The sequence below is a fragment of the Eufriesea mexicana genome, unplaced genomic scaffold (assembly GCF_001483705.2).
Source record: "Eufriesea mexicana isolate 0111107269 unplaced genomic scaffold, ASM148370v2 scaffold2545, whole genome shotgun sequence".
NCBI classification, from domain to species: domain Eukaryota; kingdom Metazoa; phylum Arthropoda; class Insecta; order Hymenoptera; family Apidae; genus Eufriesea; species Eufriesea mexicana.
The window spans coordinates 302,466-315,797 of record NW_016910608.1 but is presented as its reverse complement, the minus strand read 5'-3'; the positions used below and the strand labels follow the sequence as shown (position 1 = coordinate 315,797).

Here is a 13,332-nt window from a genome sequence, read left to right as displayed (position 1 = left end):
CTTTATTCTCGGATTATTATGGCAAGGAAGAAAAATTACCATTGAAGAGAATTTTTATTTTTTTTTCTTTCATTTCCTACGAGAATAATATTAGAATAATATTCTAATTTTGAGGGGTTGTTATCGAAGTAGTTGGAGACGTTAATATAATTAATTTACGAAATTGGGGGATGAAAAATATCGTGAGATTTTGAAATATTTTCCAAGACAAAGTCTGTATAGTGTATACTCGTGGTCTTTTTCCCTCTATTTTTCTTCTATTTCTCGTTCAATTTCCGAAATATTCGCGTGCAAAGATTCGACAAGCACGGCGATCTCCCGGGTTTATCCAAAAATAATGTTCCTCGATGGCTATCGACCAAAAAATATATCTATCGAACCGGTGTTCAGAAATTTACGATTTCGCGTTAATTTTTAAATCGAGAACTCCGATTAAGTTTCACTCTCGCGGCGTTATTCCCGATCGGGGACGAAAAGACACGCACGTGAATGAAAGAAAAAGGAAGAAAATATAATAATTATAAGAAACGCGCGGTCGATGCCGGAGAAAAATCGGCAGTGGTGGAAAAATATTTAAATAAAGGAAAAAAGGAACTTGCCAGCGATTCGATTCGACCTCGTTTGCGTTCGTGTTTTCGCGACCGTAAAAAATTAACGACCTTCACCTGGCGTCGCAACGTCGATGGTCAGCATCGGTGCTCGTGAAAATGTCTATGAAGCAACGTTGTTGACGCGTTATTTATTCCCGAGGGGTCGTTGATTTCCCTCGTCGTGGCGCGATTGATTTCCGTTCGTACACCTGCGCAATTATCATCTCTCTCTGTCTATTCTTTTATCTTGCATTCTACACGCCTTTTTCGTCTCCCATTTCCGCTTTTATTTCGGTTGTTTCGACCTCTCGATTCGGGAAAACCGTGGATCGAACGTGGCTCGATGCGTCGATTCTAAAGTTCGTAACGAGTCACCGCGTGCTTCGCTTCCGGTTTACTTTTTCGCTGTTACTTGTAATGCACGAAAGGGAGAAACACGCGCAAGAGTGGTTAATTAGAGCAACTTAGAATAGTATAATTCGCGAGTCGATTTCGAGCGAAGATCGAGGCGAAAATATCGCTTAAAAGACACGCGTCTGACCGAGCGCGGACTTATACTACTGGCGCGATACCGGCGTTGTTTCACTGTCGCGCAATTATTTAGTCCATCGTATGCCGTTTCAATGTTTCGCGGAGTAAATCGCGTAAATAAACGGGCGTTTATCGAAATTCGCGATAGAATTTATCGAAACCCGAGAGGAAAATCGGAACAGCAATTTTAAATGTAATCATCGCGAACTTTTATAAATTTGTCGCATAATTAAAATTTAAAAACCGCTTCGTATAGAATTTGATTAAAACAGAGAAATTAAAAGGACTTACGGGAAAATAAATTATACACTGGCGGTGGCGTGAAAACGAAACAGCTGAAACGCTATTAGTGACACGAGTTTGCCTTTAGTCAGCCGGCCTCTACATTCGATATAGAAGCGCATCCTTCTGTATTTTTTAACCCGGCGTATAATTTCGGAAAGCTCTGCGAGGAAAAATTCGCGCCGACTCCCCGGGGTGAATGAGAAATGGAATTTTTCCAGGGGAATCAGACGGGAAACTCTCGCGAAGCTGCCATACATAGGACAGAGAAAATCGTCTTTCCGAAACGTCGAAACGATCAGAATGAAGAGCCAGTTTATCGCGTCAATTTGAAAAATACATATTTCCACAGGAATTTCACGAGTGACAAAGGAACGGTTCCGGTTGAAGTACCACGGACATAAAAATAAATTTTCGAAAATATATTTCCCCGCCGATATCTCGCGAGCTGGCAGCGTACCGCAAACATTTGCGCGCTGCGTGTCGCGGACAAAAATATTTCATTGTCCCCGCGCGAAGAGAAAAAGGGGGAAAATAGTTAGGAAAAGGGAAAAAGAAGGAAGAATAACGCTGAAAGCTCGTATTAACGCGGGAGCGTGAAAAAGAGAGGGGAAAAAAAGCAAATGGCGCGCGCCTAGTGCAACTCGGACTGCATAATGCATTCACCGACGCACGACCGCGTCGACCGGTCGTGCTTAAGAATTAAAGAGGAGATCTAGGCCACGGCGATAAATAGATCGACTAGAAAATCCGAGACGGTGCTTTCTTAGTTTATGGAGAAGCTGCACTTCTGCCGGTTCGCTTCGCAGCGAGCAATTTTCCGCTAATGCCCTCTTGAAAGAAAGAAAGATCGTACACGCGGCCGTATCCCGTGAAATTACACTTCCTCGAAATATGGTTCCGGCAGTATTACCGTCAAATTCCCGTAAATTTAATTCGCTCCGGAAAGGAAGTCGAACTTTGCGAGTCTAATGGGAAACCGGACGATTAAGAGAGGCGAAAGTCTCGAGAGACTTTGAGCGATTCCACGTGTCGACGATGAGATCCTAATGGGGCAAGAGAGAATTTTTTATTTGGAATATTCATTTAAAAAAAGAAAAAAAAAAGAAAGGAAAATGGGAGATAAGTTTAATTAATCTGATGGAATACTAATAGCAGAATTACCAACCTAAATATAGTTATACGACATGTGCTTAAATATACTGGTCATAATTGATATTAATTGACATTAATTGATATTAATTAAAGTAGTGTAATAAATACAAAGCAGTATAAATAATTACGATTCCATTTGAACAAAAAGCAATATTAACACGTTGACAACCGGTCACGAAGATTTCCATTTTGCTAGGCATTATTTTGTGAAGAAATTGTTACAAATATTATTTTGTTGTAATATAAGAAAAATACTATCCACCAAAGTTCAATGAAGAATATAAATTTAGCTCTTTAGTAACAGACTTGATGCCGTGGATCATTTTACTCAGAACTAGGAGATAATATTTAACCCTTTGCACTCGAGAGCCACCCTTCAGTCGCCATTTGATAAAATTTCGAAGATCGATAGTAATCAATATGTTAAATTTAAGATAATTTAGCGATGTGCGAAATATCGAAATCAAATAATTCCATGTATTAATTATTACCCGATTCCTTATTTACTGCTCAAAAATATATATGGTCAACTTTATAGCAGAAAATCTCTGAACTCCTACCCTTTTTTAGCCAAAAAATCCTTGAGTGCAAAGAGTTAATTATATGCCCGATCCTACGTAAAACTATGGAGATTAAATACCCAGTCGTCAACTTGCGAAGTCTGCTAAAAGCAGCTGTAGATATTCAACAATTGCTGCAAGACTCGGAGCAGAGCGTGAGGTATCAGTGGTACCCGAGAAACACTTGGAATGAGAAATCTGTCCAAATCTTCCACTTTTCCTTCTTTTGTAACGATTCCTTTACCATCGAGCATCCAACGATAAGCCGTTGGAACCTCTCGATTCTCTCCTTCCCCATCAACGATCTCCAATAACCTCTCAACGCGAAATCCCTCGAGGAACGTAACCTTCGTCCCATCGTCACTGCGGAACAATGCAAATTCCTCGAAGCATAAAAATCCACGCGACGTAGCAGCTAACTCTCGATGGTGTCGCGATGGAAAATGTCACGGAGACATTTTCCTTTCCACTTTTCACGCAGTTTGCCAGTCATAAAATTTCCGCGATGCGTCAACTACTGCTGGCCGCTGGTCGCCGGCAATTGGCATGTAAACTGTTAAACATTTTATTAGCCAGTATTGTCCGGCAGCTGACCAAGGCGGACCATACGCGCAATGTCCATCGTTTTGATGTAATGTCATAGTTCCGTAATTATGCAGGCATTACCGACCGGCCATTATTATTGCCAGATTGCCGGCCGCACCGTGCGCATACTTGGGGTGTTTGAGCGACGGACTAACGTAACCCTTGTAATTACCCCGTGATTATGGTAATGCGACCATCAGCGATGAAAAGCGAGGCTTGGAACGCAGTTATGAAAAATTTCGACCTCTTTAACGCGAGTCGAACGGGGTTCGATCGGAAAGCGGTAATGAAGTATTTAAGAAGTGGTGAACGAATGGAAAACGGGTGGTTGTTAAGAGTCCGTTTCACCCCGCTTTATTAGGAGTTTGGAGAGGAACGAGGCGTCGTGGCTGGTTTAGAAGCGTAAGCCACGACGAGAGTGTCGAGGACATGGTTCAATTTCGAGCAGAGTGCATCGTGTTTTGGGAAAGTAGGGTATCCTCTCGAAGCAATTTTTAGGGTGTCAAGGCTGAGGAATGTAGATTGGCAATTTCCTAGATTTATATTAAAGATATTTCTGGATTAGAACACTGATCGTCTTTCCAAAATTTTTCTACTGAAACTGGTAGTCGAATAATTTTTTAACTCTTTGCACTCGACGACTTTTTCGTTACAGAAAAACAGTAATTCGAAGACTTTTTGCCATAAAGTCGACGATATTCCTAAAACTAAATGAGAAATCATATGCAAATTAAGAGGTAGAATTATTTTTCTTCGACATTCCACGCCTCGTTAGGTAATTTTAAATTTGATATATTAATTAACGTCGATCTTTAGAATCTGATTAAATGGTTAAATGGACTGAGAGTTATCTCTCGAGTGCAAAGGGATAGCAGATGCTTTAAAAAGGGGTGTTTCAACCACCGAGACAAAGATCCACTTTGGTGATAATATTCTGCCAATAGCACCGAAATATTTATCTCTTCTTACTGCGAGATCAATCGACGCATCGACACTCGAGCACGTTGCAAGGATAAATTCCCTTCAGCGCGTAAATTTTCATGCTGAAAAGACAGGAGAGGTCGTAATCGCCTAAAACGTCTCTGTATATCCCGAGCATGCACGGCCCGGTCGAATGAAAATCCCGACAACACGCTTATTACACATTTCGTTCTTTCGAGCATCGTCGAAAAGGGGAAACGTAATCCGTGGAGTACGTGAGACGACTGCGTAATCGACGAATCATTATAATCCCTTTTCGCAGCCGGCAATTTCGACCCGAAACCATCCGCGTGCAGACGTGATCGTAATTCTCATTATCGCCGTGGCTCATGGAAAAGTTTCAACCCCGCCAAGTGGAATTCGAACAATTCCGGTTAGATGGGACAGCTAACAGGTAAAAAGCTCGCTTCGTCCCGTAATAGATCAGGCGAAAAGAGGCGAGTGTATTTAAACGACGAAAAATAGCCAAACGAGACCTGTCTCCTAGCATCTGCTCCCTTCAGACCTGCTAATAGTCTTCCAAGTTCGAAGAGGGCCTCGTTAAACGTGCAACGTGTTACTTAACTCGAATATACGATCAATTTTACCACGCGTGTCCTTAGAATTTCGTGAAATAAACCGGACAATTTAATACTAAATGTATGAAGAGATGTCAAATGATCCCTTTCAAAATTTACTCTATAAATCGTATATTCATTGTTATTTCTCTCACTCATCTGACTTTTTGTAAATTCTAATTGTAAATTCTTATATTATCTGATTATTTAATTTCTCGCTTTCCGCTTTTCTCTTAACACATTTTTTACCCAGAAAAATTCTTCGCATACCTTATGTACCACGAGGGATCATTTCACCTCTTGTGGTAATAGATGTGTGTAAAGTACTAGTACGTATAGTGTTAAACACTTGTTCTTTATACTATACTTTCACTCTGGTATCTCATTTTTCAAACGAAGGGAGAAAATTAGACGCACGAAAGGGAAGAGATTTGAGAGCTAGTGTACCACCCCATTATAAGGGGTAGTACACGAAATATTTCAGGAAGCGTGCATAGAAAAACAGTCATTTCAGAGAATGATTGCGAATGCAAACTGTCAACGTGTTTAGGATACGTTTCCAGCCCGTGATTCTGCATTTCTATTCATGAACCATATTCGCGTAGCACGGTATTCCGAAGCGATATTTCGCGGAATTAAAATACAAATAAAGTCCCGAAGCCGAGTATCCCAGGTTGGCAGAATATTTCTCCAATTATCCCCCAGAGACACGAAACTCTTCGCCTCGCGCCTAAAATTCAGGCTGCCCGTGCACGGATAGCCGTGAGAGGTCCTAGGAAAAAGAATCGACGAGGACGGTGTCAAATCTTGCGCGATTCCGCGCGGAACGGAAGCGAGGGAGCGCGCGGTCGTTCCGGCTGAACTGCGGACCCGTAATTTACCGGGCGTTTTTAGCCTGGCCAGTCCCGTTGGATGGATGGATAACGAGAAAAGTTTTTCGCTCGGGACGCCTGCTGGCCTTTACATTACGCGCCGCAACTCGCTCGTTTCTCGTCCTGGCTCGCTCCATTTCGCGCGATTCGCTGTTACAAGAGGGAAACGTCGCGGTGTCAATCGTTTCGCTACGTCGCCTCGTCTCGCTGATCTGTAAATACGAACACTCGCGGGGCAAGATTTACAGAAGCCGGCTCGATTCCTGTTAATTCTTGCCAAATCCGTGATCGCCATTTTTCCACGGATAGAGAGAACGCATCGTACACGTTGAAATGAACGTAGGAAATTTATGACGTGGTCTGAAAGGGGTGGAAGGGTGCAAGAAGACCCAAAAAATTCAAGAAGGGACGTACCCTGCCGAGCGTACACCCTCGGGTATTTCTAAAATAAAGAAGAGAAATATTTTTTTAACTTCTCTCGCGATACGTCGAGCTTTATTTTTCCCGCGCTTTAATTTTTACCCAGATCCTCCTAATTCAACGGTACAAGTTTTAATAATGTAACGATACAACGATGGAGAAATAAATAAGCGGAGAGTAGAGGGCTGATTTATACGCGAAGAATTTTCTATTTATTTCCCGAGCTTCGTAGGGCTATTTCTTTATATAAGTTCCTTTGAGGATTAGCGAATAATTTATAGCGCCTATCCACGAGCCAGGATGTGGTTTCCGTTATTTATAAGAAGATTTAGAAGTGGAAGGATTATTTTGATTTAACTTTTCCCGCTGCACTTTATTACCTTTTCAGGAGCACAAAGTTTCAATAGACTCGAGCCTCGCGTTTTGGAATAAAGTCGGTAATCGGGGAATTAAATTTATCTGGATCAATAACCGCGGTATCGCCTTCTGCAATTTCGCGTACAGACCGGAAATATTCGAGGAACGAAAAGTGTTATCCGGGACACGTAATAACCAACGACATCGCGTTGGTAGTACGTTGCGATTAAATTCGAAGATATTCTCGTCGATAAAAATTCCCGAGATCGAATGACCACAGGAAACGGTGTAACTTCTTATCCGCCATCTCGAGAGAATTATCGAGCGAGCCTCGAGTGTTCCGCATAGTTCCGTACGTAAAAAGGCAGGACTTAAAATTTGAAAATCGAGATGCCTGAAGGCCCGGTATCGCTTAGGGTTGCGCTGCTTAAACTGGCGAAAGGGGGGTCGCGTAAAAGATGGAATAAAAGGTGCTCGATAACCGGCCGGATACTTTGGCGCGAACGAAATTGGCTGTCCGCTTCCGTCACGATACCGGATTGCCTATAAAATCATTCGACGTCCATCGATCCTTCCCCTTGTCGATATGAATATCTATTAAACGCAATTCACGTCTACCGGCCGACGTGGCGATTGTCGCAGTAAACGTCAGGTAGACGTCGTTTTTGCTGATTGACGTCGCAAAAATGCGACGCGGATATTTCGTTTCTAAATGATGGACGCGACAACGCTGATGTTTGAAAAAAAAGAAGAAATAAAGGAAAATATCCTTTGAAATGCCCAGCTTTTATTCCGTAGGCACAGTGGAGATATCGACTTCGACTCGATATATCGAGATAATAAGGTAATTGATACTGTTATTAAATAACTGACAAATATTTGTTAGATAATTACCGAATAGAGGTAGAAAATCGGATTATTAAAAATTAAAAATTAATATCGAATATCACGACTGTAGCAAAATTTTTCCATCTCTAAACTCTGTATATTTATATTTTTAATTTTGCAGTCGCAGCGTATGTCATTTTATTCCCGTGATTATTTTTAATCAGTGATCTGTAATTAGACCCATTTTTTCTCTCATATAAGTATATATTTTTACCTCCAAAGGGTATTAAAAATACTGTAACGCGGATATATTATGAAAAATTTGACTAGAAAATCGTAAATGTAGTTATGATTTACATAAGTTTATAAACTTTTAAATATTCTGTTAATAACAAATTAGTATTGTCATTAATAAATTGTTTTGAACAAAAATTTATAACAAAAGTGAAAGAAATTTATAAACCATCGATTATTACAGTCGAAAGATAATTATGAAGAAAATCGGGGACGATGGGAAATTTTCGGCCAATTTCGGGGGTCGGCCGACGCCTATATAAAGGCCGCCGCGCGATTGTTCGATTCATTTGTCAGTTTGAGTTCGGACGAGACACATCCAAATTTTCATCAGGACGGGTCGGGGTGGGAGTGTGGTGCTTAATGGTCATTGGTTAGACCTTTGACTAGCCAATAGCCACTGTCCACTCCACCCACACGCCACCCTCCTTGTTTAATTTAATAATTTCTTTTTCTGATTTTATTTATTTTTTTTTTTATTTCAGATTTTAATTTTCTTTTTCATTCATTTCTATTTCAAAATTCAAATATTTCGTATAATATACGAATGTTTCATCTTTGCTTTGTTCATGTCTCACCATTGGATTGGTCGCTGATTGGGGTAGTCAGTGGACATTATCCATCACACTACCCTCAATTTTTTGTCAATAAATACATTTTGAATGAAACTCTGTTTTCAGATTTGACTCGTTCATTTCTATTGATCAATTAGAAAAATAGAAAATAATTTTAAACATATGGAAATTCGTCGAAAAATAATCCAGCACGTAAGGGGGCCGCGCGAAATAAAACTTTTATCCGAATTCCATTTCGAAACAAGGGTTGAACAGGATCGTCGAGATCGGGGGAAACGAAGAGAGCAGCCCCTGAAAATACAGCGAGACGCGAAGCAAGCACTCGTAACATCTTCGGCACGAGGGATCGGGAAAAATCGGTTTCGAGGTCAACCCCTATCCCGACTACCATCACGGTTCGTTTCGCCGATCATAACCCCCGAGACGGATAAAAACGAATAAAAATCCGCGGCGAAAAACGTAAGACGCTCGCGATCGAGGGTAGAAGAGCGGAATTTTTCGGCAACCCATCCTCGCGCACTCGGATTCATATTTCCAATGCATCGGATATTCAAACTCTCCTCCTAGCCCGGCAACCATTTCGTTCGATAGTTTCCTACCCCACCCACGAGGGATGGTGTGCTTCGCCGCGCCGCTAAAATGGCAGAAATCGATGTACTCAAATATTCCATGAATACCGCGGCAAAGATTTCCGAGCTTAAACGTAACGCGATAGTTATCGCGATGGCGAATTATTTATTCGATCGCGTGCTCCATGCCCGAGACACAGCCAATTTCCCTTTCTTTGCCCACGATCCGGCCACTTCCACCGATTTTTAACGCCTTAACGCGAATTTTATTCCCCCGGCTTGATCCAGTCTCCGGCACACGACCCGCGTTACCACGAGTCCTTTGAGACCCGAACGTGTACCAGGGTTATATACCCAGTATGCAAACCAGCTGATCGTATGATCGATCCTCTACACCGTGTTTTATTTTCATTTTTTGGCAAGCGAGTGCAGAGAGCCTCGTCTATGTTGGCGTTCGCGGTGTACCCGATGCTATCGACTAGACGACGTTCCTGTCTGGGTTGACTCGTGAACTTTGAACCTGCAAGATTTTTCGTCGAGAAGTGTGGTCGACGGTGAAAGGTCTTTCTTGGATCTTATTCGATATCCAGTTGACGACCGTAGAGCAAATTTGTCGTCGTTTGCTCAACGATTACCGATATTTAAGTCAAAGAAGAGTGAGTATATTTTGAGACACGGAAGATAGACGTGGCATAGCACGTTTGCTTTAGCTACGACGAGCTGGATGTAAAAGGAAGGTTCAATCTCGAAATTTGAAAGTTGCAGGACTTTACCTCTGCGCTATCGTTTGCCTTTATTTTTCGACTCTTTTATCGGCGACGCTGTTCTTCCATGCAGTCACTCTGTGTCTTATTGAGAACCACGTTTCTGAATAAATCAAAATCGACGAAATTAAAGCGTTCTACTGATCACGACAGAGAGTAGTCGAATTTTCAAACAGTATTTCGAATATTTCTCAGGTTCCACTTTCTGTACTACCCTTTACCCAGAGAAGCTCCATTAATTTCTCAAGATTCGTTCAATTTTTCAGACCGAATTGAACTTTAAATCCCTACAGCGAGTTTCAGAAGATATTTGTTTCTTAAATTCTACTTTCAAAAATTTCACGTTAAAAAATACAGAAATATAGAATGAATACGAGACAAGTGTCGCAAATTAATTTTAGATAATTAAATTAGATATTCGATGAATTTAGAGCGACTAGGCGTGTTGCCAAAGTTATTTATTCATCAACTTGTATATCGTTTCGTGAGCTGCAGCCTCGAATGATACTACGAAAATATACCAGAGGCGTGAAAAATGGATAAAATAGTTCGATCCATTATTATCACGTAACACGATCTCTTTGCACGAAATATTCTGGAGCCGTTCTCCAAGCCTCGAGAAATCGATATTCGGCTAGCCCACGGCTCGTCTGTTCGGACGAATGACTTGCCGAGAGAAGAAAATCGATACATACCTGAAGAATCCCACGTATTTGTCCGCTCTTGGTCTCGATGATGCGCGAAGCGTAGCGGATCTGCGTGGCAGCTCGCAATCCCTCGCGGCCGATCAGCGCGAGGATTATAATCAGCACGAGGCAGCTTCTCGATCTGCTCAAGGACCTCGTGGCCAGCGGCCTCTTCCTGGCCGCCGGCTGGCATGGCAAGAGCATGACAGCATTTGCTGGCGGCCACTCGAAGCGACGCCAGCAGCATAACCGTGGAACGCGACTTCAGCCACGGCCTCGAAGGTCTGCTCACCGCTTGCTCAAGTCACCTCTCCACTTCGCTTGAACCTGAAGACAACCAGTCGCTGCATTAACTTCACTGGCTTGATTATGCGCGTATTCGTAATTCACGATTTATTATTTGATTTTACTTTCCAAGTGTTTCGCGCAGTAAGGATCTGACGGTGGTACTGAGACCTTCGCATGAAAAATCTGCGGAAAATGTATGGAAAATTTATGTAAAATTTGTGCAAACAATTCGTCATCCACGCGATCGTTCCTCGAATCCCAAACGCGAGATCCTCTTTACCCCAAGAAATGCAGGATTTATCCGAAAAGATAACCCCAGGCTAACCCTTCCGTATGTTTCATAACCCAAGAAGATTGCATGGAGACGTACCTCAGCCGTCACCGGAAGCGACACAACGTTCGAGGTATTTTCAATCAGCAAAGCGGGTCCCGAGCCGTTTCGTAGGCCATGCAACGTTCTTCGTCGACGAATCGCTTGGTAACTTCGTTATGCAAAACGTCTAGGAGTGGTTGCAGCTCGCGTGGCCCGCGGCGAGACCCAGCCAGCCACTCCCGCTTCCTTTTCCCCTGTTTCTGGCCTCCTTTCACGGCCCTCTCTTTCGGTTGTGCAAGTTAAATTGCACTCAAAACATCCCTCGAACGGAAGGGAACACGGCCCAGCCTGAATACCTTCGACTTGTTTCCATGAGAGTTTCGCTGGCCTGCAACGCTGCTCGGTTCTCGTTGGAACCGACGCGGCTGTTCCTGAATCGCTAAAACCGAGCGATCTGAAACCGAGAGAAGGCCAACGTGAGTCCGGTTCCACGTAGCTCAGGGGTTAGGAACGGTGGATAATGTTGGTCAGGGGGTGAAACCAGGGTTGAGAGGCTTGATCAGAGGGTTGGCCTGAGGGAGAAGCAAGTTTTCTCGGAGCAATCAGTGCCTCGCCACCGCATCACCCCCGACTAGGATACACCTCTAGCTAGCAGCACCACGCTACTTCCTACCGTCTCTGTTTCCTATGTTTTTCTTACCAAGGCATCGGCAATTCGAGACCCGGGATAACGCGTGATCAGATTCTCAATGAAAGTCGAGGTTTCCGGTAACCGCGTTGGATATTCCTCGCTATGGCGGAGGGAACGGACTTGACTTAATAGCGCTCTGGCTGAGCGTGCATGTAGGCTTGCCTGGCTACCTTTCGCGCTGCCGAGGTAAATCTTTAAAGCGGACAATCTGCCGGGAATCGTGGCGGAAGATTAGACGAGCCTCGAGCGAAATGGCAAGATTGCCCTGTACCGGATGCTTCCATCCCCTGCCGTGCAGCGATTTAAATTTTTCTCCCTGATCCCACGCCAGTGTCTCGCGATGGATATCGGTGAAACTTGGTTAAGATTCGTTTATTTATCATTCTTATTTTCTTTCTTTTTTTTTTTTTAAATACGTGTCACGTATTTTTAGTTTCGAGATATCGGGGTGTGGAAATCCCATTGTCGAATGAATTAGATTTTTCGAGAATTGAGATGACGGAATTAGCCACGAAATTAGCATACGCATTGGTAATCGGTGAATTTAGATCGATTGTTTTTGGTCATACGTGTGTTTCGAATCGTATAATAGGGGAAAGGTTTGTAAATTGATCGATCGCAAATGCAGAGTGTACGGAACAAATATATCCGCCACGCGTTTATTAGCCACGTACCAATAAATGAAACCTGAAATACACGTTACACGGAAATTATTAATTGTTTTCAATGTCCGTGGTTGAACGGGGAACGAATTTTAACTGAATTGTAATTGCAATTACCAGCTCCGAACTAAATAGGTTTACACGCTATTTACGAAATCTCTTGCCTCGGTTTTATCCACGTTTTTCTCGTTGCCTTTGAAACTTTATCATCTCGAAATCATTCAATCACTGTGCAATTGAAACAAAACATTGAGAAAAAATTAAAACGTTGAAAAAATAATTCTTTTGTTACATTTTCCAAGCATAATTGTCAATATAATATCAGAAGATGGAAGTTGGAACAGGATGTCAATAATATAACCATGTGTTTATAACGAATAATATACATTTGATTAGAGATCTATTGCACGTGAGTATTATACACCGTACCCACGAAGGCCTACCATATTCACAATATAACAAATAATTATATTACGCAGAAACTGCGTAAACAGATTATGTTCAACAGCAAATGCACACTGCGAAAACATTGACTTTTCTAAAGTATCGTTATGCTCATTTAAGGTATCTATTTCAAGGCTCAACTAGACCTCAACCATTTATTTATTAAGCTTTTCTTTTGTTTGTTTCTCCTTTTATTTAATTATTCCTTATTCCATTACTTTCTGTACTACTATACTACTACGTTAATACTGTATATTTCATTTTACTATTTTTATTGTACACCAAAGGACTTCTATCCGTTAATAATAAAATATTATTATTATTATTA

General features: G+C 42.1%; 1 protein-coding gene across 1 annotated transcript in view; it reads right to left on the bottom strand.

Annotated features, from left to right (window-relative positions):
* The window catches only part of NLG-5 (neuroligin 5), a 45,117-nt gene extending 34,307 nt beyond the window's left edge, over nucleotides 1-10,810 (bottom strand). The window contains exon 1 of the mRNA XM_017903737.1: nucleotides 10,616-10,810. Coding sequence (XP_017759226.1) covers nucleotides 10,616-10,810 — 195 coding nt within the window. The remainder of the gene's footprint in view (nucleotides 1-10,615) is intronic.
* Nucleotides 10,811-13,332: the final 2,522 nt, after the last annotated feature.